Source organism: Diceros bicornis, chromosome 26 (assembly GCF_020826845.1).
Source record: "Diceros bicornis minor isolate mBicDic1 chromosome 26, mDicBic1.mat.cur, whole genome shotgun sequence".
NCBI lineage: Eukaryota > Metazoa > Chordata > Mammalia > Perissodactyla > Rhinocerotidae > Diceros > Diceros bicornis.
In genome coordinates, this window is record NC_080765.1 from 5621885 (window position 1) to 5648136 (window position 26252).

The following is a 26252-nucleotide window of genomic DNA, read 5'->3' on the forward strand; positions in this document are numbered from 1 at the left end:
GAGAGCAGAGGCCTCAGCCAGCCAAGATCAGGACCACGTCCCTCAGTACGAAGATGGGGGCTGGGGACCTGTATCACGGCTCTCTTTGCACTGACCACATGGGAGGCCCTTTTGCAACATAGGAAAGAGGAAGCCAGATTGATGAAGGAAGTGCTGGGTCACTTGGGTTAGGGTGGGTTTAGGGAAGACTCTCATCCTCCCTCTGTCCTCTGAAGGAGCCTGATTGTCACTCTCTAGGTGCCCAAGAGTTCCCCGAGGTGGCCCCTCCATAGGGCCTCCTCTCTGTCCTTGACGGTGCTGCTTGTCTGCTCAACCCCCTGGAGGAGAGCAGGGCGATGGGGCTGCCCCTGCTGCTGCCGCTGCTGCCCCTGCTGCCGGCATCTCTGCAGGCTGGTGAGTGGCCAGGACCATGCTGGCTCTGCCCAGGGCCACGGGAGGAGCTCCCAGGAGGGGCTGTGGCCGGATGTCTGGAGAAGGGGTCTGCTAGGGTAACTGGCAAGGCCTCCCATGCCTAACCAAGGGCTGTTCCCATAGTGCTGGGTCCCCCCAACCCCTCACCTGTTCCCTACCCCAAGCCTGGAGAGGGGGACACCCAGGCCAGAGGGACAGTCCTACCACCTGTCACACTACTGCCCGTGGGTGAGGGTGCCAGATGATCTGGGATTATCTTCTTTGTCTCTCCCGGTGGCTTCAAAGTCTCTCCCTCTCCCTCCCACCTCTAGGTTACTGGGCAGAATCCAGTCCAAAGGTTGGCTCTGGGGTCAACCAACCACAGCACCTCTCAGCCCCCGAGGGTGGCTCCATCCACATCCCCTTCTCCTTCTATTACCCCTGGGAGTTAGCCAAGGTTCCCAGGGTGAGTATAGCCTGGAGACGGAGGCACTTCCTTGGGGAGTACATCTACAACACCACCCCGCCTTTCATCCGTGAGGATTACAAGAACCGGCTCTTCCTGAACTGGACAGAGGGTTGGAAGACCGGCTCCCTCCTGATCTCCAACCTGCGGAAAGAGGACCAGACTACGTACTTCTGCCGGGTCCGGTTGAACACACTGATGAACGGCGAGCAGCAATGGCAGTCCATCCCGGGGACCACACTCATCATCACCCACGGTGAGTCCTGCTGCCCTGGCCGCTGCCGCACCCACCAGAGGCTCTTGAAGTCCACTGGCGCCCTTGTCCCCCAGGCCTGGCCCAGGCCCCCCTCTTCCTGACCCTTCTCTCAAACTCTTCTTCCTTCCCTCCACTCCTCTGCAGGCCTCTGACAACTTTCTCCTTTTCACCTTAATCTTCCCCAAACCTGCCTTCTTTACCCCTCCTGCTCACTGCTCACTCCACATCCAGCCCCCACCCCCCCTCCCCAGGCCTCAGCATCTTCTGGGCTCCCCAGTTATCCTCCCTTCTTACTCCAAGCTGGGACTCCAGCCCTGCCCCCTGCCCTTGCCCCACATTGGGGGACTTGATTTCTCCAGATGTGGCCTGCCTCCCCTTGTCGTGAGTCCATGTGCGGAGTCCCAGCTCACCCCATATCTATATCTCTCTACAGCCAGGAGCTCAGCCAGACACACACGGTAGGCCTGAGGAGCCCCCATACCCTGGCAACGCCCATCACCTGTTACCCAACCTTCTCGCTTCCTCCTCCCCCCTGCCCCCCAGAACATGGCCCTCAACACTCCCACCTCCTCCCTCCTCTTTCCTCTCCTCTCCCATCTCCTTCTTCCCCCATCTCCATCCTCTTTACCCTGCTTGCCTCTCACCACCCCCAGCCCCACCTCTCCCTGTGTTGCTCAGTCACACTGTCCCCATCGTCCACGGTGATTCTGCTCCTCTGTCCTGGTCATTAAGAGGCACGTCTGCAGCAGCAATAACGGCAGCTCCCGCTTACTGCGCACTGTGTCCCTCTGAACATCCGGGTGTGCATCACCCCAATTAGCCTGCACCATGACCCCACAGTAACAGTAGGTGCTGCTCTCATCTTCCCTTTACAGATAGGGAAACCGAGGCTCCCAGACCTAACACCTGCCCAAAGTCGCCCTCAGGGTGCAGGCGGGATCTGAACCCAGTTTAACCCCTGGAGCCTCCCCTCTTAACTATTAATCCCTCGGCCTCATGTACTGACTGCATTATCTTGTCGTCCTGACCTGTTTTTAACCTAATAATCCTAATAACCTAATAATAATAACCTAATAATCCTAAAAATAGGTCCTCCTCTATTTCTCAGTGGGGTGTGGGAACTTGAACCTGGGTTTATCTGTCTCCAGAGCAGAGGGGAGAGGGGGGCTTTCTTCCAGGGGCAGGAAATAGGAGTGCATTGTCTGTAGAAAATCTTTTAGAAAATAAAGATCCACTAAGTCGGTTTGCTTTTTATAATCACTTTGGCTGCCAATTCTAAAGGATGTCAGGGCTGCATTTCTGCTCCCGCGGGAAGGACACTCTCTATGCCTCCCCCTTGGTAAACCCCTGCCCCGTCTGGACCACCCAGCTGGTTTAAGGGCAAATAGAAAGTGGCTCACCCTGAACTAAGCCAGACAGCCTTGGATTTACGCTGCCCGCGCCTCCCCGTGTTCCCTTAAGTGGCCTCTGAGACATGTTCCCTCTCCTTAGATCCCTCTGCCTCCTTCCCGATTCTTCCTCACTTTCCTCATTTCTCCTTTAAGTCAAATTCACTACAAGTTTTTCCATCAATAAATTAATTTTTACAGTTAATGCAATTAATTGGATATTCATGCTCATTATTTTTACAAAAATATGGGAAAGTAATAAAAAGAAACATTTTTAATCCAAGTGAAGCACCACCGTGCAAGAATATCACACTAAAGGAAGATTTGTAGCAAATACAACTGATAAGTTTGTGGTTGGCTTGTTGATTTTTTTTACATACAGATGTTTTATTTTTTTAGCCAAATGTAATTGTTCTCCTTTGTAATTGTTCTCTTTTATTTCTAAGCCCAAAATCCCATATCCCACTAGGGATTGAAAATATCTTAATTTCTTCTAATTTTTGTATAATTTAATTCTTTTCACAATAAAACTCTTTAATATAGTGAGAATTTCTATTGGTGTTACCACACAAAATTAGGGTTCTCTGCCTGATGCATATAACCAAGCCAATTAATTACGGCATCAGCCTTTGGGAAAAGAGATCAGCTTTATTCTATGAGATCAATCTGCAGGGAGACGGGGGTGTGTGTCCTCAGATCTGTCTCCCTGATTCAAGAATTGGGGAAAAATTTAAGAGGTTAGAGAGAACAGGCTGGCACGTGGAAATGATGGTGGGACAGGTTTTGATGGTGGGCTTCAAGCATTTATGGTAAGGTTTTAAACATTTATGATAGGGTTCTTGGGCCGGCGCCATGGCTTAGTGGTTAAGTGCTCGCGCTCCGCTGCTGGCAGCCCGGGTTCGGATCCCGGGTGTGCACTGATGCACCACTTCTCCGGCCATGCTGAGGCCACGTCCCACATACAGCAACTGGAAGGATGTGCAGCTATGACATACAACTACCTACTGGGGCCTTGCGGGAAAATAAATAAATAAAATTATAAACATTTATGATGGGGTTCTAAACATTTTTGATGAGGTGGGAAAGGAATTTTAACACTGGATCTTCCTGAATGAGGGACCTCTCACTCTGATAAGAATCTGACTTTCAAGTTCTGGTCGTGTCCCCGTCCTTGGGTTCCGTGAGAAGGAGGATCTTTGGTTCCAAGGTCGTTTCAGGTCAGGATTTCTTCTACTGCACATGCCCTGGCTATGTGACTTGGCAGGTTTTCTGAATCTTAACCACTCTGTTGATAAGAGACAGGGTCAGTTGAACTGGTCCTGGAGGGCCCGTGGTTACACTGGCATAGGGTGTGAGGTAAAGAATTAAATTGATCTTTATATCAAGAAACAAATCAGTTGTCCCCACCCCATTCATTGAATATTTTTTCTCTTCTCCATTGATTCATAGGCCTGGCTTTTAAGTTCTTTTGTAGAATAGCACCATTTCTGGTCTGTCTCTTCTGTTTCACTTGTCTGTCTTCTTTTATATCACGCCCTCACTGTTTTAGTTATTGTAACCTTATCATGTTTCAGTGGCTGATAAGACTATTTCCATCTCAACCACATTACTTCTTCCTCAAAAACTTTGTTATTGTTGCCTGCCTATTCTTTTACATAAATGTTAGAATAGGTTTGCCAAGTTTTCAGAAAAACACTCATGCAGATTTCTTACACCAGAATTGCGTTAAACCTATAAAGCAATTGACAAAAAATGGAAATAAGTGTAATATACAATCTTCCCACCCAGGAGTGGGTCCTATTTTATGTCGCTCAGGAAACCTTGGAAGTGTTCTTCTAAAGATTATGTAAATGTCTCACAAGACTTTTTCCTATATAGTCTGTATTTTTATTATTAATGTGCAACATTATTTTTGAATGTTTATTTTTTATAATTTTCATTGTAAAAGTAATGCATAAATTCTGTCCAAGCTGGTGGGTTACTTGCACATGTTTACCTCCATGCCTCCCAAAATCTACTAAAATGACAGCAAAGGGAATTTTTTAAAACAAAAATCTACAAGGACAAAAAATATGTGAGCTAGACTGAAAAGAACAAGATTTGGGGAGCTGGACACAGATAGACTAATGTAACTGGCTTAGGAGACCAGAGGAGCTGAACCCTAAGCCAGCAGTGGGGAAACCCAGAAGAAAGGCGATTTACACCACCAAACCACCCGCAGGGAGGCAGGAATGGCGGCCCCAAGGACCCCTGGATGCGGGAGTGAAAGGGTCTGAGAACTGGAGGACCAGTTAAAAATCTATTTAAGAAGCAGGAAACCTCCATGCCCTCACCCCCCACCCGGCAGATGACTGGAGATTTGCTTTCCAGAAAGGATGAACCAGAGGGACACTGTGGGGAGTACCCTGGGCATACTGGGGGCAAGGGTTCAGTTCTTCAAACTGGCGACTTGGTGAATTGACAAACCCTAAACACCTCGACCCCTCAGATGTCTCCCAGGACTCAGGCAGCCAGGCTGGTATCCCCCCACCGTGGGCAGAAGACTAGGGGATTCTTCTCTGGGAAATCTATCTGATGGGCCCAAAAAAGATCTAGAAATCTAACAGATCACCCTACAGCCCACTAACTGACAAGCACCTTCTCCCATACCACTCACACAGCTTCTAATCAGCCGGCGCTCTGCATGCTGGGAGCCAAGTGTGCAGGGGAGTGGGGTCTCGGCCTCCCAACAAATCCCCCAGCACTGAGGATGCACCCTCACCTCAGCTGTGCCTGGATGCTCAGGTTAGAGACGCCATTTTCAAATATACTTAAACTAAACATTTAAGGAAAACTTCTCCCACGAAGGCAGAGAGCAAAAGAAATGGGGGTGGGGGGAGCTGGAAAAAAACAAAACAATGGAGGGAGAATAAAACTTTCAAATAACTATCATTCTCAGGAAGTTAAGAGATCGCATGCATGTCACAAGAAAGAGTACTTTACAAAGGAGCTTTCCAAACAGTAAAAGAGCTCTTGGAAATTAGAGACGTAATAGCACAGATGGAAAACTCCAATACAAGGGTGGAAAGAGGAAGTTTGTGGAAATCTCCCAGAAGGTAGAACAAAAGGTCAAAGATTTGGACTCTGTAGTGGGTTGAACAGCAGCCCCCAAAAGATATGTCAACATCCTAATCCTGAGAACCTGTGAACATTACCTTACATGGTAACAGATGTGATTCAGTTAAGGACTTTGAGATGAGGAGGTTATCTGAGGTTAACTGGATGGGCCCTAGATGCAAACACCAGTGTCCTTAGAAGAGAGAAACAGAGGGAGATTTGACACGGATGGAAGAGAAGGCAATGTGACCACGGAGGCAGAGACTAGAGTGATGCAGCCACCAGAGGTTGGAAGAATGAGAAACAGGCTCTGCCCCAGAGCCTCGGGAGGGAGGGCGGCCCTGCTGACACCTTGATTTCCAACTTCTGTCCTAGGACTGTGAGAGAATAAACTTCTGTTGTTTTAAGTCACCGAGTTTGTGGTAATTTGTTACAGCAGCCACAGGAAAGTAATACAGAAACTATAAGGAAAGATTAGAAAAATTGTGGATTGGTCCAACAGGTCCCACCTCTGATCAATGGGAGTTCCAGCAACAGAGAAGAGAGAAGGCCGTGGGGGACAAAACATCAATGAAATTACTCGAAAAATTTTTCAGAATGAAAGAACCAGGCAAAATGAATAAAAATAAAAAGAGCTACCTCAGGGCACAGCAACGTGAAATTTCAAAACAGCAGGGATAAAAGAAGATCCAACCAATTTCCAAGAAGGAGAGAAAGAGGCCACATATGGAGATTCAAGCATCAGAATGGCTTCAGCTGTCTCGACAGCAACACAGGAAGCTGAAGACAATGGTTGAATGCCTTGAAATTCCAAAGAAAAATTATTTCCTTCACTCATTTAACAAATACTGATTGAGGGCCTACTGTGTGTCAGGTGCTAAATTGGGCCCTGGGCAAACAGCAGTTAAAAGCAAAACAAAACAAAAATAGACTCAATGATGGATGGACTCAATGACTAGAGTGTGGGAAGAAGACTAAAAAAAAAAGCAAAGAAGGGCCGGCCCCGTGGCTTAGCGGTTAAGTGCATGTGCTCCGCTGCTGGCGGCCCGAGTTCGGATCCCGGGCGCGCACTGACGCACCGCTTCTCTGGCCGTGCTGAGGCCACGTCCCACAGGCAGCAACTAGAAGGCTGTGCAACTATGACATTCAACTATCCACTGGAGCTTTGGGGGAAAAAAATAAATAAATAAAAATTATTAAAAAAAAAAAAAGCAAAGAAATTAATTCTGTCCAGTTGTCCGGTGGTGGTGAAAGAGAAAAGGAGAAAGCAAAGCAGAATCGGTGGGACAGAGGTGGCTAGGGTGTTACTTTATACAGATGGGACAGGGAAGGCCTCTGGGACATTAGTCAGAGTTCCGGCAGGAAAAGCCACTCAATCAAGGTAATGGAAGAAAGTTTTGAGTGGGACACGGGGTAGAGAAACCAGTCAGGATGGTGGAGACCCCTGGGAGCAGCACAGGCCTAAGGAGCAGGGGAGGGAGAAGGTATTGGAACCCGGAGAGGACTGGAGTACACGAGAGGGCCCAGAGAGGAGCTCTGGCCTTTGGGGAGATGGAGTCAACATGGTGATTAGTTTTAAGTGTCAACTTGACTGGGCTAAGGGATACCCAGATAGCTGGTAAGACATTGTTTCTGGTTGTGTCTATGAGGGGTAAGAAAGGGATGAGCAGTGGGTGGGCATCATCCAATCCCTTCAGGGCCCACACAGAACAAAAAGGTGGAGGAAGGGCAAATTTGCTCTCTGCTTGAGCTGGGACATCAGTCTTCTCCTGTCTTTGGAAGTTGAAGCTCCTGGTCCTCGGGCCTTCAGAACCGGACTGAGACTTACACCATTGACCTCCCTGGTTCTCTGGCCTTCAGGTTTGGACTGAAACTATGCCATGGGGTTTCCTGGGCCTCTAGCTTACAGGCAGCAGATTGTGGGACTTCTCAGCCATCATAATTGCGTGAGCCAATCCCTCATAATAAAACTCTTTCTAGATCTCTGTGTATCCTCTTGGTTCTATTTCTCTGGAGAACCCTGACTAATACAATACCTGTCAGGGAGGGGGCCAAGGGCTATGCCCTGACCTACCCTCCCCTCCCCCTCTGTCTCCTGCTGGTACTCCCATTGGCCACTGAATAGGAACCAGCCAGCAAGAGAGCCCATGGATAGAGTCCACCAAGACCAGCCTTCAAAGGCACAAAGCAGGGTAGAGAAGACTTGGGGGATGGATCTAGAGAAGCCAGCAGAAAAATCTAGCCTAGGCACAGATCTGTAAGAAGTGAGGGAGAGGTCTGGGGAAGAATATTCCAGTCAAGAGGGAACAGCAAGGGCAAAGGCCGTCAGGTGGGACAAGTGTGGCTGAAGCAGATGAAGAGGCTGAGGGTGGCAGGAGGCGAGGTCAGAACAGCAGTGGAGGCCGGTCCTGTGTGGCTTTGAAAGCCAAGGAAAGAACTTGCACTCTGAGTGCGATGGGAGCTAGTGAGGGCTCCCTGCAGAGGAGTGCCGTGATCTGATCTACATGGTAAAAGTGTCACTCTGGCTGTCGGTGGAGAGTAAGCCTGTCACCGACTAATTGCCCACAGGAACTCAAGGGTGGGTTCAGAAGCCTTTAACTGTTTAAGAGATGCAATCACCAGCCACCCTGAACCAGACCAAGCCTCAGCGCAAGGGCAACACCCATGACCTTTGCCTCATCTTTAATGCTAAGATCTCCACTCTGGGAGGAGCTGAGGCCTTATTACCTGCAGTGTATGTGGAAGCATGTTTTCCAGCTGAGCCTGTGCAAGCGAACAGACACCTCTCCCTTTTGAGTATTCATTCCCCATCCGAAATAACAAGTCCCTGCTTCCCTTTGTTTGGGGACAGCCACGACTTTGGAAATGATTCCACATGGCCTCCTATTTGCTGCAAATAGGTTCTATTTTGTGTGACAACTACTTCTGGTCGATAGTCTGATTTTAACTCCCCAGGAGGTGAACCCACTTTTGGTTTGGTAACAAGACTATCCAGATGAGCAGCGTCAAAAGCAGGGAGATTGGTGGGAGACAACGTGGCTTGAACAAGGCGATGGCAATGGCGGGTGAGATGTGTCCAGATGCTGGTGATATTTGGAAGACGGAGCAGACAGGATCTGCAGGTGATCGGATGTGGGGGGTGAGAAAGAGAGAAGAACCAAAGATGATTCTAAGGCTTTTGGCCCGAGCAGCTTGAAGGATGGAGTTCCCATTTACCGAGAGGGAAAATGGGGGAGGAACGGGTCTGGGAGGGAGTCCAGAGTTCTGTTCAGGACATCTTCAATTTGAGATGCTATCAGACAAACGGACGGAGGCATGAGTAGGCAGTGAGACATGAGTCTGGAGCGCAGGGGGAGATAAGGCGGGACATGTAAATGTGGGAGTAATCAGCATATCGCTGGTACTTAATGTCCTGGGACTGGATGAGGCTTTCTGGGAAGTGAGTGCAGACAGGGAGGAGCTCCTAGGACTGAGCTGTGGCTGTACAGGTGGGAAGACAAGGAGGAACCAACAAAGACTCTGAGAAGGAGCTGCTAGGGAGGCAGGAGAGGAGCCAAGAGAGAGAATGGTGTCCCGGAAGCCAAGTGCAGACCCATTTCATGAAAGGGAGAATATCAAATGCTGAGAAGTTGAGTAAGATGGAAAATATGGGAGAGTAAGAGACCGAAATCCTCAATTTCAGTATTGGAAGTGAATAGATATACCTAAAACAACAAAATCAAGCAACAGCAGTGTGTGCATGTGATCTAGAAATATGAGGTTAATGCCAAAAGAAATAGCTAAACGTGCTGAAAGTTGTTGCCTCTGGGGAGTGGAAGGGAGTGAGGAGGCTTATGCACCGTTGCTGTTTTTATAAGCTGCGTGGAATTTGTTGACTCTTTAAATTAGGTGCCTGTACAACTTTGACAAAAATAAATGTTGGGCCAGCCCTTGTGGCCTAGTGGTTAAGTTCAGTGTGCTCCACTTCAGCGGACTGGGTTCAATTCCCGGGCACGGACTTACACCCCTTGTCTGTCAGTGGCCATGCTGTGGCAGCGGCTCACATACATAAAGAGAAAGATTGGCAACAGATGTTAGCTCAGGGCAAATCTTCCTCAGCAAAAAAAATAAAAATAAATAAATAAATGTTACATTTTAAAATAATAAAGATACTAGTAATACTTGCACATAATAAAACAATGCTCAGACAACACAGATGGGAGTAAAATGAAAAATAAAATCCTTCCTCTCCACTTTATCTCCCCAGCCACTACCTCTCTCTGTGGAAATGTTTATCTTGCAGATGTAGATATAGATACAGATGTAGATGTAGATATAGATATACATAGGAATATAGATACAAATGTAGATATAGATATATATATATGTAGATATATAACACAATAGAATCAAACTCATACAATTCTGCTCTAAACTTGCTATTTTTACTTCACGTACCTCAAGTATCTCCCTGTTTCGGTACACAGACATCTGTGCCTTTTTAAACAACGGCTGCCTGGTGAACCATTGTATGATGTATCATAGTTGATTTAATCAGTCTCCTATTTAAGGACATTCAGGTTGTTGCCACATCACAAACAAAGCTGCAGAGAGCACTCTTAAACACGGGCCTTTGAACACGAGCGCAGCATTTCCATAAGAGAAATTCCCAGCACTGAAATCAGTGGGTCAAAGGGCATGCACTGGTATTCTACATTTTGATAGATATTCCCAAACGCATTCCCAAAGGCTGTACCAACTTATACTCCAGTTGTGTGTGAGGTTCCTCTTTCTCTAAACCCTTGTTAGTACTGGGTATTTTCCTCCACTCAGATCAGTAAGAAAACCGGCCTCTTGTTGTTTTAATCTGCATTTTTGAAAATTATGAATGGATATTAGCATCAGAGTTATGTTATCATTTTATGAAAAGAGAGAACTGCATAGGTTTCTGTATTTCTATATGTTCTGGAAGCTTCTGTCTGAGAATTAGCTGTTCCTTAAACTTTAACAAGAATTTATCCAGAAAACCTCTTGAGCTTGAAAACTTTATGAAAGGTAGTTCTTTGTGTTCTCAATTTCTTCTTTGTGTATCCATTAAAGTTTACTACTTCTTAAATCCACTTTTTAAAATTTTTGTTTGTTTCAGAAAATCATCCATTTCATAGAGGTCTTTAGATTTATCAACCAGTAATTGAGCATACACTCACTCATGATTTCAACAGTCTCTTTGGTTGTTGTTGGGTTCGCAAGAGTCTTGTCTGTTTTCTTGTATGTTTTTTCCCTAAATAACCACTTCTTGCATTTGTTATTCCTACCACTGTTCTGTTTCCTAATAAATTTATTCCAACATAGGTTTTCATTACTTTCTAACTCTGAATTTCCTTAGGGCTGGCTCCTCTCTGTTTTTCGTACATTTTCATTGGAAATTGACTATTTCATTCATTTTAAAAATTTCTTCGGGCCGGCCCCGTGGCTTAGCGGTTAAGGGCGTGCGCTCCGCTGCTGGCGGCCCAGGTTCGGATCCCAGGCGCGCACCGATGCACCGCTTCTCCGGCCATGCTGGGGCTGCGTCCCACATACAGCAACTAGAAGGATGTGCAGCTGACATACAACTGTCTACTGGGGCTTTGGGGAAAAAAAATTTAAAAAAAAATTTCTTCACACTTAAAATAATGAGTGTGTAATACTATGAATTTAACTTTGAGTATAGCTTTAGTTTTGTTTTGCTTTTAACATGCATTACTATCATTTTATTTTATCTGGCATGTTAGTATATATTTTTTTCGTTGATTAATTTTTTATTTTTCAATTGAGGAATGGTATTTACACTTTTATTATTAATTTCTAATAAGAGTGGACAGTAAATTTGGTCCACACTAACCTGAAGATCTTATTGGAATTGGATTTTTTTCCTTTGGCTATTTGGTCAATTTTTTAATGGTCCATTAAAAGAAGGTACCATCTTTTTGTTGAACTTAAATATTAATTCAACCTTAAAAGCACATTCCAATATACACTAGATGTTTTACAGATGTTTTCTCACACATTAAAACAATCCTGTAAAAGGACAAACACTGTTTGATTCCACTTAAACGAGGTCCCTAGAGTTGTCAGATTCAGAGACACAGAAAGTAGAATGATGGTTGCCCAGAGCTGGGGGAAGAGGGAATTCGGAGTTAGTATTTCATGGGGACAGAGTTTCAGTTTCGGAAGATGAAAACATGCTGGAGACAGGTGATGGTAATAGTTGTGCAACAATGTGAGTGTACATAGTGCCACTGAACTGTACACTCGTATATGGTTAAAATGATAAATTTTAGCTTATGTGTCTTTTACCACAATAAAAAAATTTTTTTAATCCTGTGATTTAGCCATTTCATCCCTATTTGTAGGTGATGAAATGAGGTTCTGAGTTCACACTGCTGATAGGTGGTAGAGTCAGGATTTAAACCGAGTGATCTGGATTCTAAGGCTTCAGCATTTCCCGTTACTCCCCTCCCTGTGTGAGAGCTTCAGGGAGTTCCTCCCCACCCCCATATTCCCCCAACTAGGGAACAAGATGTGACAGTCTCACTCGGATACCTCCCCTCCTCCAGAGGAGAATTTGCTTATTTCTCATGTCTCCTCAGCTGTCAAGACGACCACCCCGGGCCCCACCAACACTGCCACCACCACCACAGCTGGCCTCGGGGTCTCAGAGGGCAAAAGGAGCTCAGAGTTTTGGCCCCTGAGTCTGGGAGCCATGATTGGGGTGGCACTGGCCTGCGCTGTGCTCATAACTGTGATTTTGGGACTGATGGTCTACCTCAGGTGGAAGAGAAGGAAAGGTAAGTGGTCCAGCAGCCCCGCCCTCTCCGAGCTTCCCAACTGGGTGTTTCTCAGAACCCACCTGCATCAGAATGACCCCAGGTGCTCGATAAAAATGCAGATCCTTGCTGGCTTGAGGTCTGGGCTTGGGAATCTGCATTTTTAATGGTGTCCTCAAGTAGAGTGTGTGCATGATCAAGTTGGAGAACCACCGATCCAGACCAGGCCCTCCCCACAAATCTGATCATTTTCCAGCTCTTGTCTCTTGACTTAATCGTTTCTCATCAGTCCTCACCTTTTGGTTCATGGGGAGGGGAGGGTCTGCCCTGGAAAAAGTAAGGAGAAGCAGAAGGGACAGGAAGTTGGCTCAGCTAAGCAAGCATTGGTTGAGCGCCCGTTTTCCAGGGCCTGGCTTGTAACTGGAGATATAAAAGTCAGTAAAGCATAGGCCCTGCTTTCAAGGACCTCAGCGGGGCAGGGAGGAGGAGGGAGCTGTCTCGAGGGCTAATTGCCTCATTTGGAAAGAGCTGTGGCAGATTGGGAGGAAGAAGCAGAATCAGAGAGGCCTTCCCAGAGGAAGTGACACCTGCAAAAAGTCTCAAAGCACAAGAAAGAATTAGCTAGGCAAGTGGTGAGGGTGCTGTAGAGGTCACTGTCCATCAGGTGGAGGAAACCACACTGGGACCTGTAAGCAGCTCAGTGCCACGGAGGAGGCAGGAGACGGAGAAGACGACCTTGTGAATCATACCCAAGAGCCTGTGGTCCCAGAGGCCACGTCAAGCAGTGAAGTCGCAGCCTCAGCTTTGCCTCGCAGACACTCCAGTCTGTGGTGGAGGGGCCGGAGGTGGGCCAGGCTGGGGTCAGTCCAATGCACTGGCGGTGCAGACGGAGGGAACGGCGAGATCCTGGAGAAGCTGAAGAGGGGAAACCAGTGAGACTTGGTGACTGGATTGATGTGGGGCAAGGGAGTGAGGATGAGTGCCATGTTTTCAACTTGGGTGAATGAGGCTGTGATGGAACCACCAAGCATCCTAGGGAACATGGGAGGTCAAGAGAACGATGATTCTGCAGTTTGGGATGTTATGTTTGAGATACCCGTGTGGCATCTGAGCAGAGATGTCCATCAGAAATTTGGATGTATGCTCTCACAGCTCAAAGAGAGGACAGGGATAGAGGCATAAATTATTTATACCCCAACACCCTCCAAAATGGATTTGAAATTACTTGAAAGAAAATTTGCAATGAGAGGAGATTAGCTCCATCAGATATTAAAGCGCAGAGGTGATCAGCATAGAATGTGAACCGCCTGCAGTCAATCCTGCCTCACACCCTAGCGGGGTGCACTCTGGCACACGCTATTATCTGTGCCTCAACTTACTCATGAGTAAAATGGGAATAATAGTACTTACCTAGGGGTTGTCGTAACGATTAAATGTAATGCACTTAGAATAGATCCCGGCACAGAGTAAGCACTAGATGAGCATTACAATTGTAATTATTAAGCTACAATAATTAAAATGATTTGACACTCTCATATTAATACACAGATAAGCCAATGGAGGAAAAGAGAAAACCCCAAATATAGGCAAGATGTAAAAAGACCCATATATACGCAGAATTTAGTAGGTTAAAAGGTAGCATTTCCAATCAGTGGGGAAAGATGGTTAATTAAATAAATGGTGCTGGAACAATTGAGTAGCCGTCCAAGAAAAATAATGTTATCTCCCACCTTAGAATTTGCACCAAATAAATTCCATGGAAATCAAAGAATCAAATGAGGAAAAAACTAACCCTCGTTCTAGAAGAAAGCATGTGAGACTATCTTATAACCATGGAATGGAGATGACCATCCTAATTATGACATAAAACCAAAAGCTATGAATAAAAATATTGATAAATTTAACTACATACAAATTGTTTCCTTAATTCTGCAGAGCAAAACCCACCATGGTTGTCCTCTGAGAGTGAGGATAAGGGCAGAGATGAAGAAAAAATGTGACACAGTCACTCAGGATACAGGAGGTGGTATTTAAGGATTTAGCTTGGAAGAGAAACTGTAAATCTGTAAAAGCCTCATTGCATGTGACTGTGCTTTTTCCCAGCAGTATTCAACCACGAAGGTTTAGAATCCTTTAGGACTTGTTGGTTAGGAGTTGTGTTCAGCTGCTAGCACCACAGACCAGAAGTAACATTGGCTTAAATACACAGAGTTTACTTTTTTCCCCTCATATAAAAGGATCCGGAGGCAGACAGCAGAGGCCACTGTCCTTAGCACTCAGGCTCCTTCCTTTCTGCTCACTGTCCTGGATACTGGCTTCTATCCTGAAGGTTTCCTCATGGTCCAATATGGCTGCTAGGACTCCAACCATTATTTCTGGGTTCCAGGCAGGACAAAGGAAAGGACCAAAACAATTATGCCCCAGCTGTCTGTCCTCCTTTAAAAGAGCCTTCCAGAAAGTCCTAACCACAACTTCCCCCTATATCTTATTGGCTGGAGTTTAGTCATGTGTCCCACATCTACCTGTAGGGGAGCACACTGCCACTCTAAATAGAATCAAGGCCCTGTACCTGAGTAAGAAGAAGGGAATGGATATTGGGTAAGCAAATAGCCTTCTCTGCCACGGGACACGTCCAGGATTGGAGATTTGTCAGCTAGGTGAGGCCTAAGGACACGGAACACGGGAGGCCAAGGAGCTAGTGAGAGCAGGACTGGAGAGTGGAGGGCTCAGCAGGGAGCCTGGACGACCTGGGAGAAAGCGGATTATCAAGGAACAAGAGTTCAGTGAGGCCAAAGCACAGGGATGGCAGCCGGATGACGAAAGAGAGCTGGAAGGAAAGAAAGCTGTAGCCCAAGGATGGCACCAGCACTTATTATTTCAGAGTTCTTAGTCTCGGTGATCAAAAACAAAGAGCAGGGTGTGGCTGAGTGGAGTGGAGGTGGCGGAGGTGGGGGCACGGCCAGCAAGCCCAGTGTGTTCAGAGGGTTGTCCCCGTGGATGATGAGACCTCCCAGGAGGGCTGAGAGGTGGAGAGGATGTCTGTGAACCGGGGGCCGAATCCCTGGGAAACGCTGCAGAGAGACTTGACGGGGGTGTCGGGGAGGCACATGGGGACACAGCAGAGGTCAGGGGAAGAGGACGGAGAGGAGCGGGCTGCCCTGCAAACACGGCCTCCAGTCAGAAGGTTCATGAGGTGGGAGAGAGAAAGCGTGGCACTCAGAGGGAAAGGGCAAGAAGCTGGAGTGTCAGGGCAGGAGGGAGGGGTGGTGCCTGTGACAAGGGGAGGGAAGGAGAGGGTGGGTGGGCCAGGGCTCAGCAGTGGAAGGAGCAGGTTGGGGGATGGGCCAGGAGATAAAGGAAAGAAGGAAGCAGAAGGAAAGGTCAGAAGAGTGGGCAGGGTGGAGGGGGCGCAGGGTGCAGAGAAGAGCTGCTCTCCTGATTTGGTGTTGAGGACAATCACAGGACGCGAGTGGGCGGCCTCAGGGCGCCAGTGGGTGCCGGCTCTGAGTCACAGGCCCTTCCCAGCTGGGTTTCAGCAGAGCTGCTCGCTGCTCTGGTCTCTCCAAGGATGGTCTCAGAGTAGGAGAGAGCAGAGAGAGCAGGAGGAGAGACACTGTCCGTGGATGGCACACTGACACCCTGTGTGTCCCCCCACAGGTCTGCGCACTAAAGCCAGAACCCCAGCCAGGTGAGTGCTTGACCTCCAAGGGGGGCGGGGTGGGCAGGGGGCACTGGCTTGGAAACAGGAAGTTTCCTATGAGGACAGCAGGAGGGAGCCTTTCACAGCTGCTCTCATCCCCGACTCTGCCAATCCATGTCCTCATATGTCCCCTAACAGGCCAGGCTCTTCACTTCCTGAGGCTCCACCTGCTAAAAGAAACAAACAAAAGAACATGGAGAACAGTGGACCTAAGAGTTCCAGCACTTTCTCTGATTCTTTCCCAGAATGTCTCCCTTTCATCTTTCTCTGGTGCCCCCTTTCCTCTCCCTTTCGTCACCATTTCTAAGCTTTTCCTTCTGTTCATCCTGGCTTCTCTCCACCTTGAACGTCATCCTTCCCGAGCACATCGACCTCTTCCACATTTCTGCCTCTTTCTGCTCGTCGTCCAGTCTGTCCTTTCCCTGTGACGTGGGCAAAGGGCCACAAGGATCCTCTGCCTCCAGCTCCTCTGCCTCTGTCTTTTCTCAGAGCAACTTCCCTCCTCAGCTCCCAGCCTCGCCTCCTCTCCTCTGGACGCCAGGCTCCCCTTCCTTTCTGAGCCCTGGTCCTCCTCACCCTCCCACCTCTTCCTCTTCTCCATCCTTTCTTCTCATTTCCACATTCTCCCTTCCCGAGCCCCCTCCCTCCTTTCTCTCCCTCCCCCACTCTTGCCACCTGCCTTCATCGGGTCCCCTCCCAGGATGGCGTCTCCTCCCAGGACCAAGGCCTGAGCACCCGCCCAGAGGACCTGAGATTAGCTTCGCTGGTTTTCCTTCTCCAGATTTTAGGGAGACAGTGCCAGCAGAGAGGACAGGAGCTCACCCTGCCAATTTCTCCTCTCTGCCCCCTTCAATAAAAGCCACTTCTCTAGAACAATCCACCTTCAGTAGGCACTCAGCGACCTCTCCTGGGCTACACTGCAAATTGCTTCTCAGTCCTCTTCCAGGCAGCCTCCTGAGAGCCTAAACCACTGCATTCACCTTCTGAGCCTGTCCAGGCAGGTCCCAGAGCCTCCCACAAAGAGAACCACCCAACACGGGTTTTAACTCTTTCCTGCCCAGCCTCTAAAACTTTTCTCGCCCTCCTGTTCCCGTGCAGGGGATCCTTCCAGAACACTAAGAAGTACGAGAATATTGGGAATAAAGGTAAGTCCTACTGCCATCATTCCCTACTCTCCACTGTGGCCCTTCCTTCTCCCCCACACACTCCCTACCCACACAGGTGCCCCCAGTATTTTCCTCTTTCCTCACCCACCCTCCCACATGACCCTGGTCCTGACCAGCAGATAACCTCACTACTGGAGCCCCCTGCCCATTTCCCTACACTGGCTGCCATGCCACCTGACCCCAGCACATCTTGATTTTTTCTAGGACAATATACAGACCCTAAGCTGGATCATAAGATAAGCAGCTCAGACTAGGGCCTGAAAGAATTAAGGAGAAGCTGGAGAAGGTGGGGTGGAAGGACTAAAGGGACTGTGGTTCCGTGGGCACTCAGGTGTGGGATCGCCGCTCTAAGATGGGGACAGCCCCCCCTCCACTGGCTAACCCCCTTCTCTTTTGCTGCCCAGGATGATGGCATCTTCTACACCTCCCTTGCCCTCTCCAGCTCCACCTCACCAGCAGCACCTCCCCTCTCAGTGGGAGCCCCCAGGAAGAGACCCTGTACTCTAACTTAAAGGCCTAAGGAGTGGACTGAATGATGACCTCCTTAGAGTGAGCTGTGCAGAGGGTCTCAGCTTCCAATAATAACCTCGGCCAGATACACGACTCAGAAGCCAGCAGGGGTTGAAGGACCTGAGAGACAGAGCCATCTGCTTCCATTCCCTCTTCGACTTCCTAGCCTTGCCCACAAAAATAAAAGTACCCATAGAATTTGCCTGGATGCGTCTAAGGAGAAAACTGATGTCACCTTCGACTCCGGCCCTCTCGCCAAAAATGAACTCTAGAGAGCTCACACCAAGATCCCTCCTCCAGTACTTCTGTTCAGCGACTGCCTCAGGCCAGGGAACAATAATCCCCAACACTGGTAGCCAGCCCAGAACCCAAGGGCCACCCCCAATCTAACCACTCTCCTTCCCTTACGATAATAAGTAGCAGGCATCGTGTTAAGTGCTTCACATGCATCACCTCATTTCAACATCATCAACAACCTGGTATTGGCTATGCTCACTAGAGGCATGAAAACAAGAACCAGAATGTTACAGTGCTTTTCCCAAGGCCACATAGCTAGTATGTGGCTGAGCCAGGAGTTGAACCCAGACCTGCCCTTCTCCATGGCCTTCCCAGGACTCAGGTGTCACTGCCTTCCCAGATCCCTACACTGTGCACGCCTCTCCCCAGGAACAATGATGTGACACAGTGACATGGAGGAGGAGGGAGAGAAGCCAAAAGGAAGCATCTGGTTAGAGATGACTGAAACCGATTAAATCATAACCTGTTTTATTAACACATAAACTGTACAACTCTGACTTTAGCCAGTTAACCTTGTGGCCAATGAACAACCCCAACACTTATCAGCTTCTCAGGGACCCTCTGAGAGGCTGCCCCTCTTGCTCCAAGGAAGGAGGGTGAGACAGCAGGAAAGAGACATTAACACACAACTATTCCTCAAAGAAGGCCATGGGGAACTCCTCTGCGTCCTCTCTCTGCTGCTGCTCCTCCCTCTGCTCCAGCTCTTTTCCAACATCTTCCATGAGTTGGTCCAGGTCTAGGTCACTGAAGTCTTCATCGTCAGGGGGGAAACTTCCAGCCTCTTGAGGCGGTGGTTCCTGGGGTCCAGGCCCTTCTTTCCCCATCGCGGGACAGGCTCCGTGATGAGCTGGTGGGGTCCGGCCCTTTGGCACCATTCTAGCTTCTTTTTCCTCAGACAAGCTGGTTATGGGGGCCTTGCTTTGGGGAGTTTTAAATTTTTTATTAGGGTCTAAATGAAAAAGTGATAAAACTGGGATCCCTATTAGGTCATCTGTTCTTACATTTTACAAAGCAAACTCCTAAATTTCTATTTCCAAAAAATCTCTGGAAAAGATGACCTGTCTCAGTAGAAAGAATATGGGCTTTGGAGTCAGAAAGATCTAGATTTAAGACACGGATCAGCCATATGCTAGACATGGGTCTTAAGCAAATTTTAAACCCTTTGAGCCTTGGTCTCTTAGCTTTAAAATGGCAAATATCCAGTTGCAGAGATATGGAAAGAATCAAAGGGAACAAGCATGGAAGTATCTATCTACCAGCCCACGGCAACACTTAATAAATGTTAGTTCCTGCCTCCTTAACATTCCGCTGTCCCTGGATCAAATCAAATCAATAACCATTATGTTTCTGTAGTATGTACTCCATTTATATAAAATGCTCAATTAAAACCAAAAAAGGTAGAAAAAGAGTAGAAGACAAAAATAAGAAAAAAGAACAAGGGCAACAAATAGGAAATAGTAATGAATATTGTAGATATTAATCCAACTATATCAACAATCACTTTGAATGTTAACAGTCTAAGTGCACCAATTAAAAGACAGAGATTTCAGAGTGGGTCAAAAAACATATCCCAACTACATTTGCCTACAAGAATCCCACTTTAAATATAAAGACACATATAGATTAAAAGTAAATGGATGGAGAAAAATATACCATACTAACACTAATCAAAAGAAAGCAGGAGTTGCTGTATTAATTTCAGACAAAGAAGACTTCAAAGTATGGAAAGTTATCAGAGATAAAGATGGACATTACATAAGGACAAAGGGGTCAGTTCTCCAAGAAGACATAACAGTCCTGAATGTCTATGCACCTAACAGCAGGTCGTCCAACTAAACGAGGCAAAAACTGACAGAACTGCCAGGAGAAATAGTTGAAACCACTATTATAGTTGGAGACGTCAACACCCTTCTCTCAGAAATGGGCAGATCCAGCAGGCAGAAAATCAGTAATAATACGGTTGATCTCAACAACATCATCAATCAACTGGATATAACAGACATCTATAGACTATATCATCCAACAACTGTAGAATACACATTTTTCTTAAGCTCACATGGAAGATTCACTACATTATGGGCCACAAAACACACCTAAACAAATTTAAAAGAATAGATATCATACAATATCCACTCTCAGACCACAATGGAATTAAACTAGAAGTCAGTAATAGAAAGATAACTGGAAAATCCCAAAACATATGGTGATTAAACAACATACTTCTAAGTGACACATAGGCCAAAAAAGAAATCTCAAGAGAAATTGAAAAATATTCTGAACTAAATGAAAATGAAAACACAACTTATCAAAATTTGTGGGATGCAGCAGAAGCAGTGCTTAGAGGGAAATTTATAGCATTGAATGCATTTATTAGAAAAGAAGAAAGATATAAAATCAATAATCTAAGTTTCAATATTAGGAAACTAAAAAAAGAAGAGCAAACTAAATTCAAAGCAAACAGAAGAAAAGAAATAATAAGAATTAGAGCAGAAACCAATGAACCTGAAAACAGGAAATCAATAGAGAAAATCAACAAAACCAAAAGCTAGTTCTTAGAGAACATCAATAAAATTGACAAGCATCTAGCCAGGCCAACTAAGAAAAAAAGAGAAAAGATACAAATTACTAATATCATGGGGCTGGCCAGGTAGCATAGCAGTTAAGTGCGCGCGCTCTGCTGCAGTGGCCCAGGGTTCGCAGGTTCGGATCCCGGGCACGCACAGACGCACTGCTTGTCAAGCCATGCTGTGGCACCGTCCCATATAAAGTGGAGGAAGATGGGCACAGATGTTAGCCCAGGGCCAGTCTTCTTCAGCAAAAAGAGGAGGATTGGCATGGATATTAGCTCAGGGCTGATCTTCTTCACAAAAAAAAAAGAAAGAAAGAAAGAAAGAAATTGAATCAATAATTAATAACCTTTCAAACCAGAAAACACCAAGCCTAGATAGATTCACTGGTGAATTCTATCAAACATTTAAGGAAGAAATTATACCCTTTCTCTACAATCTCTTTCAGAGGATAGAAGCAGAGAGAATACTTCTGAACTCATTCTATAAGGCCAGCATTACCTTAATATCAAAACCAGACAAAGACATTACAAGGAAAAAAAAGAAAACTACAGACCTATATCTCTCATGAACAGAGATGTAAATATCCTCAACAAAATATTAGCAATTAAATCCAACAATGTATTAAAAAATTACACACCATGAACAAGTGGAAGGTATTCAAGGTATGCAAGGCTGGCTCAACTTTTGAAAATCAATTAATGTAATCCATCACATCAACAGGCTAAAAAAGAAAAATCACATGATCATACCAATGGATGAAGAAAAAGCATTTGACCAAATCCAACACCCATTCATGACCAAAAAAAAAAAAAAAAAAAAAAAAACCTCTCGTAAACTAGGAATAGAGTGGAACTTTCTCAACTTGATAAAGACTATCAACAAAAAATCTACAGCTAACATCATACTTAACAGAGAGAAACTCAAACCTTTCCCACTAAAATCAGATACAAGGCAAGGAAGAACCCTCTCACCGCTCTTTTTCAGCATTGTACTAGAAGTCCTTGATAATGCAATAAAAGAAGAAAAGGATATAAAAGGTCTACAGATTGGGGAGGATGACATAAAACTGTCTTTGTTTGCAGATGACATGATTGTCCATGTAGAAAATCTGAAAAGACTTGACAAAAAAAGAAAAATCTGGAAGTAAGAAACGATTTTAGCAAGGTTGCAGGATACAAAGTTAATATACAAAAGTCAATTGCTTTCCTCTACACCAACAATGAACAAGTGGAATTTGAAATTAAAAACACAATACTATTGACATTAGCGCCCCAAAAAATGAAATACTTAAGTATAAACCTAACAAAATATACACAAGATCTATATGAGGAAAATTACAAAATTCTAATGAATGAAATCAAAGAAGAAGTAAATAAATGGAGAGGCATTTCATGATCCTGGATAGGAAGACTCAATATTGTCAAGATGTCAGTTCTTACCAACTTGATCTGTAGATTCAATGCAATCCCAATCAAAATCCCAGAAAGTTATTTTATAAACATTAGCAAACTTATTCTAAAGTTTATATACAGAGGCAAAAGACCAGAGTAGCCAACACAATATGGAACAACAAAGTTGGAGGGCTGACCCTAGCCAACTTCAACACTTGCTACAAAACTACAGTAATCAAAACAGTGTGATACTGGTCAAAGAATAGACAAGTAGATCAATGAAACAGAATGGAGAGCCCAAAAACAGATCCCCATAAATATAGTCAATTGATCTTTGACAAAGGAGCAAAGGAAATACAATGCAGCAAAGACAGTCTCTTCAGTAAATGGTGCTAGAACAAGTGGACAGTCACATGCAAAAAAAAAAAAAACGAATCTAGAACACAGACCTTACACTCTTCACAAAAATTAACTCAAAATGGATCATAGATCTAAATGTAAAATTCCTAGAAAATAACATGAGAAAACCTAAATGACCTTGTATAGTGATGTCTTTGTAGATACAACACCAATGAAAGAAATACAATACAAATGATCCATGAAATAAATAATTAATAAGCTGGACTTCATTAATATTAAAAACTTCTGCTCTATAAAAGACAATGTTGGGGCCGGCCTGGTGGCGCAAGCAGTTAAGTGCACGCACTCCACTGCGGAGGCCCCGGGTTTGCCGGTTCAGATCCCACGTGTACACTGACACACTGCTTGGCAAGCCATGCTGTGGCGGCATCCCATATAAAGTGGAAGAAGATGGGCACGGATGTTAGCCCAGGGCCAGTCTTCCTCAGCAAAAAAAGAGGATGATTGGCAGATGTTAGCACAGGGCTGATCTCCACACACACACACACACACACACACACACACAAAGACAATGTCAAGGGACTTAGAAGACAAGTCACAGACTGGGAGAAAATATTGCAAAACACAAAACTGATAAAGCAGCTGTTATCCAAAATATACAAACAACTCTTAAAACTCAAAAATAAAAAACAATCCGATTTAAAAATGAGCCAAATACTTTAAAGACACCTCACCAAAGAGGATATAAAGATGATAAATAAGCATATGAAATGATGCTCCACATCATACGTCATCAGGGAAATGCAAATTAAAACAACAATGAGATACCACTACACATCTATCAGAATGGCCAAAATCCAGAACACTGATAACACCAAATGCTGAGAAGGATGTGGAGCAACAGGAACTCTCATTCACTGCTGGTGGGAAAGCAAAATGGTGCAGCCACTTTGGGAGACAGTTTGGTGGTTCTCACAAAACTAATCACGCTCTTACCATAAGATCTATCTATCATCCTCCTTGGTATTTACCCAAAGGAGTTGAAAACTTATGTCCACACAAAAACCTGTGCACTGATATTTATAGCAGCTTTATTCATAATTTGCAAAACTTGGAAGCAAACAAGATGTCCTTCAGTAGGTGAATGAGTGAAAAAACTGTAGTACATCCAGACAGTGGAATATTACTCAGCGCTAAAAAGAAATGAGGTACCAAGCCATGAAAAGACATGGAGGAATCTTAAATGTATATTACTAAGTGCAAGAAGCCAATCTGAGAAGGCTATATACTGTTTCATTCCAACTATATGACATTCTGGAAAAGGCAAAACTATGGAGACAGTAAAAAGAGCACTGGTTGCTGGGGGCAGGGGGTGGCAGTGGGCAGAGATGAAGAGACAGAGCACAGAGGATTTTTAGGGCAGTGTAAATATTCTACACGATATTACAATGATGGATATATATTTTCAAACATTTGTCCAAACCCAAAAATGCAAAATACCAAGAGTGAACCTTAGGTAAATTATGGTCTTTGGGTGATTATGACGTGTCAATATAAGTTCATGTTTGGTAAAAAATGTACCATTTTAGTGAGTGAGGTCAACAATGGAGGGCTATGCATGTGTGGGGGCAAGGGGTATATGGGAAATCTCTGTACTTTCCTCTCGATTTTATTGTAAACGTAAAACTGCTCTAAAAAATAACAGTCTTGGGCCGGCCCCGTGGCTTAGTGGTTAAGTGCACGCGCTCCGCTCCTGGCGGCCCGGTTCGGATCCCGGGTGCACACCGATGCACCGCTTCTCCGGCCATGCTGAGGCCGTCCCACATACAGCAACTAGAAGGATGTGCAACTATGACATACAACTATCTACTGGGGCTTTGGGGGAAAAAAATAAATAAATAAAATTAAAAAAAAAATAACAGTCTTTAAAAAAAAACTATCAGAAATTTAAATAGGAAGTAGATATTTGATGATATGAAGGAATTATTGGTGAATCCTTTAGACTGATAACGGTATTGTGATTATGTTTTTCTAAAGGTCTTCTTAGCGTGTACTGAAGTATACACTACATATAACAAGTTCGCTAAATACACTTAGTGTATACATAAGTACAGTGTATATGTACTGAGATACTTCCAGATAAAATAACATGATATCTGGAATTTGCTCAAAATAATATCGGCTTCCAGATAAAATACATAAATATTACATGCTTCTGGATAAAATAGTCTGATGTTTGGGATTTGCTTCAAAATAATATAGAGAAGAGGGAGGGGACGGAGATAGACATATAAATGAAATGAGATTGGCCATAATTGATAATTATTGAAACGGGTTGATGCTGGTTCATTGTATTGTTCTTTCTTCTCTTGTATATTATGAAACTTTCCATAACAAATGTTTTGAAAAGAATTGAGCTATGTTTTGTTTACAGGAGATCCACATAATGCATAAGAATAGAGAAAGGCTGGAATAAAAGAAAGGAAAACTATGTCAGGCAAATTGTAACCAAAGGAATCTGGCTTAACTAGAGTAACATAAGAAAAAAATAGACTTTAAGACAAAAGGAATCACTAAGAATAGTGTAGATCATTGTATAATAATAAAAATTCATTTCATTGAGCGCATATTACGATTCTAAACAAGAATGCATTTAATAAAATAGCCTCCAAATTTAAAAAGCAAAAAATTGTTAGAACTACAAGGAAAAATTTACAAGTCCAATACCATAGTGGTTATTTTCAATATCCTTCTCTTAATTATTGATTCAACAGACCAAAAAAAATCCACGTAAATATAGACAATATGAACAACACAAATTGTTTTCCTCATATAAGAGTAAGCTTGCATTTCTCAGATAAACTCAACCTAGTTGGGATCTACTACCTTACTATACATTGCTAAATTTAACTTACTAATATTTTGTTTAGAATTTGTGCATCTATGTTCATGAGTAAAATTAGCCTGTAATTTTCCTTTCTCATAGTATCCTTGTCAGATTTGACCAGGGCAATGCTAGCCTTACAATAGGAGTGAGAGAGTTTCCCTCCTTTTTTTCTCATTTGGAAGATGTTTGCAAGATAGGCATTATTCGTTTCTTACATTTTAGATACCGCTCACTGTGAAGCCAGCTGAGCCTGCAGCTTTCCCTGAGGGAAAATGTTTGACTACTAGTTCATTTTGTAAAATGGTGATAGTAACAAGGTTTTCTATCTCCTTGTGAGTCAATTTTGGCACAGCTATCTAGAAATTTGTCTATTTTGTTTAAATACTGAAATTTATTGCCACTGACATGTTATCTTGTTCGTATCTGCACCAGCCACAGTTGTGTCTCCTTTTTCAGTTCTGACATTGGCCCACTCCTGCTTCTCTCTTTTTTTTTTTTTTTAATTGATGTTTTAATGGTTTCTAACATTGTGAAATTTTGGGTTGTACATTTTTGTTTGTCCATCACCACATATATGACTCCCTTCACCCCTTGTGCCCACCCCCACTGCCCTGGTAACCACAGTCCAGTTTTCTCTGTCCATGTGTTGGTTTATATTCCACATATGAGTGAGATCATACAGTGTTTGTCTTTCTCTTTCTGGCTTATTTCACTTAACATAATATGCTCCAGGCCCATCCATGTTGTTGCAAATGGGACGATTTTGTCTTTTTTTATGACTGAGTAGTATTCCATTGTATATATATACCACATTTTCTTAATCCAATCGTCAGTCGAGGGACACTTAGGTTGCTTCCACTTCTTGGCTATGGTGAATAATGCTGCAATGAACATAGGGGTGCATAAGCCTCTTTGGATTGTTGATTTCAGGTGCGTTGGATAGATTCCCAGTAGTGGGATAGCTGGATCATAGGGCATCTCTATTTTTAA

The 26252-nt window shown here is 44.8% G+C and overlaps 1 protein-coding gene across 1 annotated transcript; it reads left to right on the forward strand.

Annotated features, from left to right (window-relative positions):
• The first annotated feature begins 201 nt into the window (after positions 1–201).
• Positions 202–24784, forward strand: LOC131422179 (paired immunoglobulin-like type 2 receptor alpha). The gene is made up of 6 exons (XM_058569171.1): positions 202–393; positions 723–1112; positions 12205–12402; positions 16039–16069; positions 17180–17226; positions 17652–24784. The coding sequence occupies exons 1-6, from the start codon at positions 336–338 to the stop codon at positions 17654–17656; spliced, it is 729 nt and encodes a 242-aa protein (XP_058425154.1). The 5' UTR covers positions 202–335; the 3' UTR covers positions 17657–24784.
• The last annotated feature ends 1468 nt before the right edge of the window (positions 24785–26252 follow it).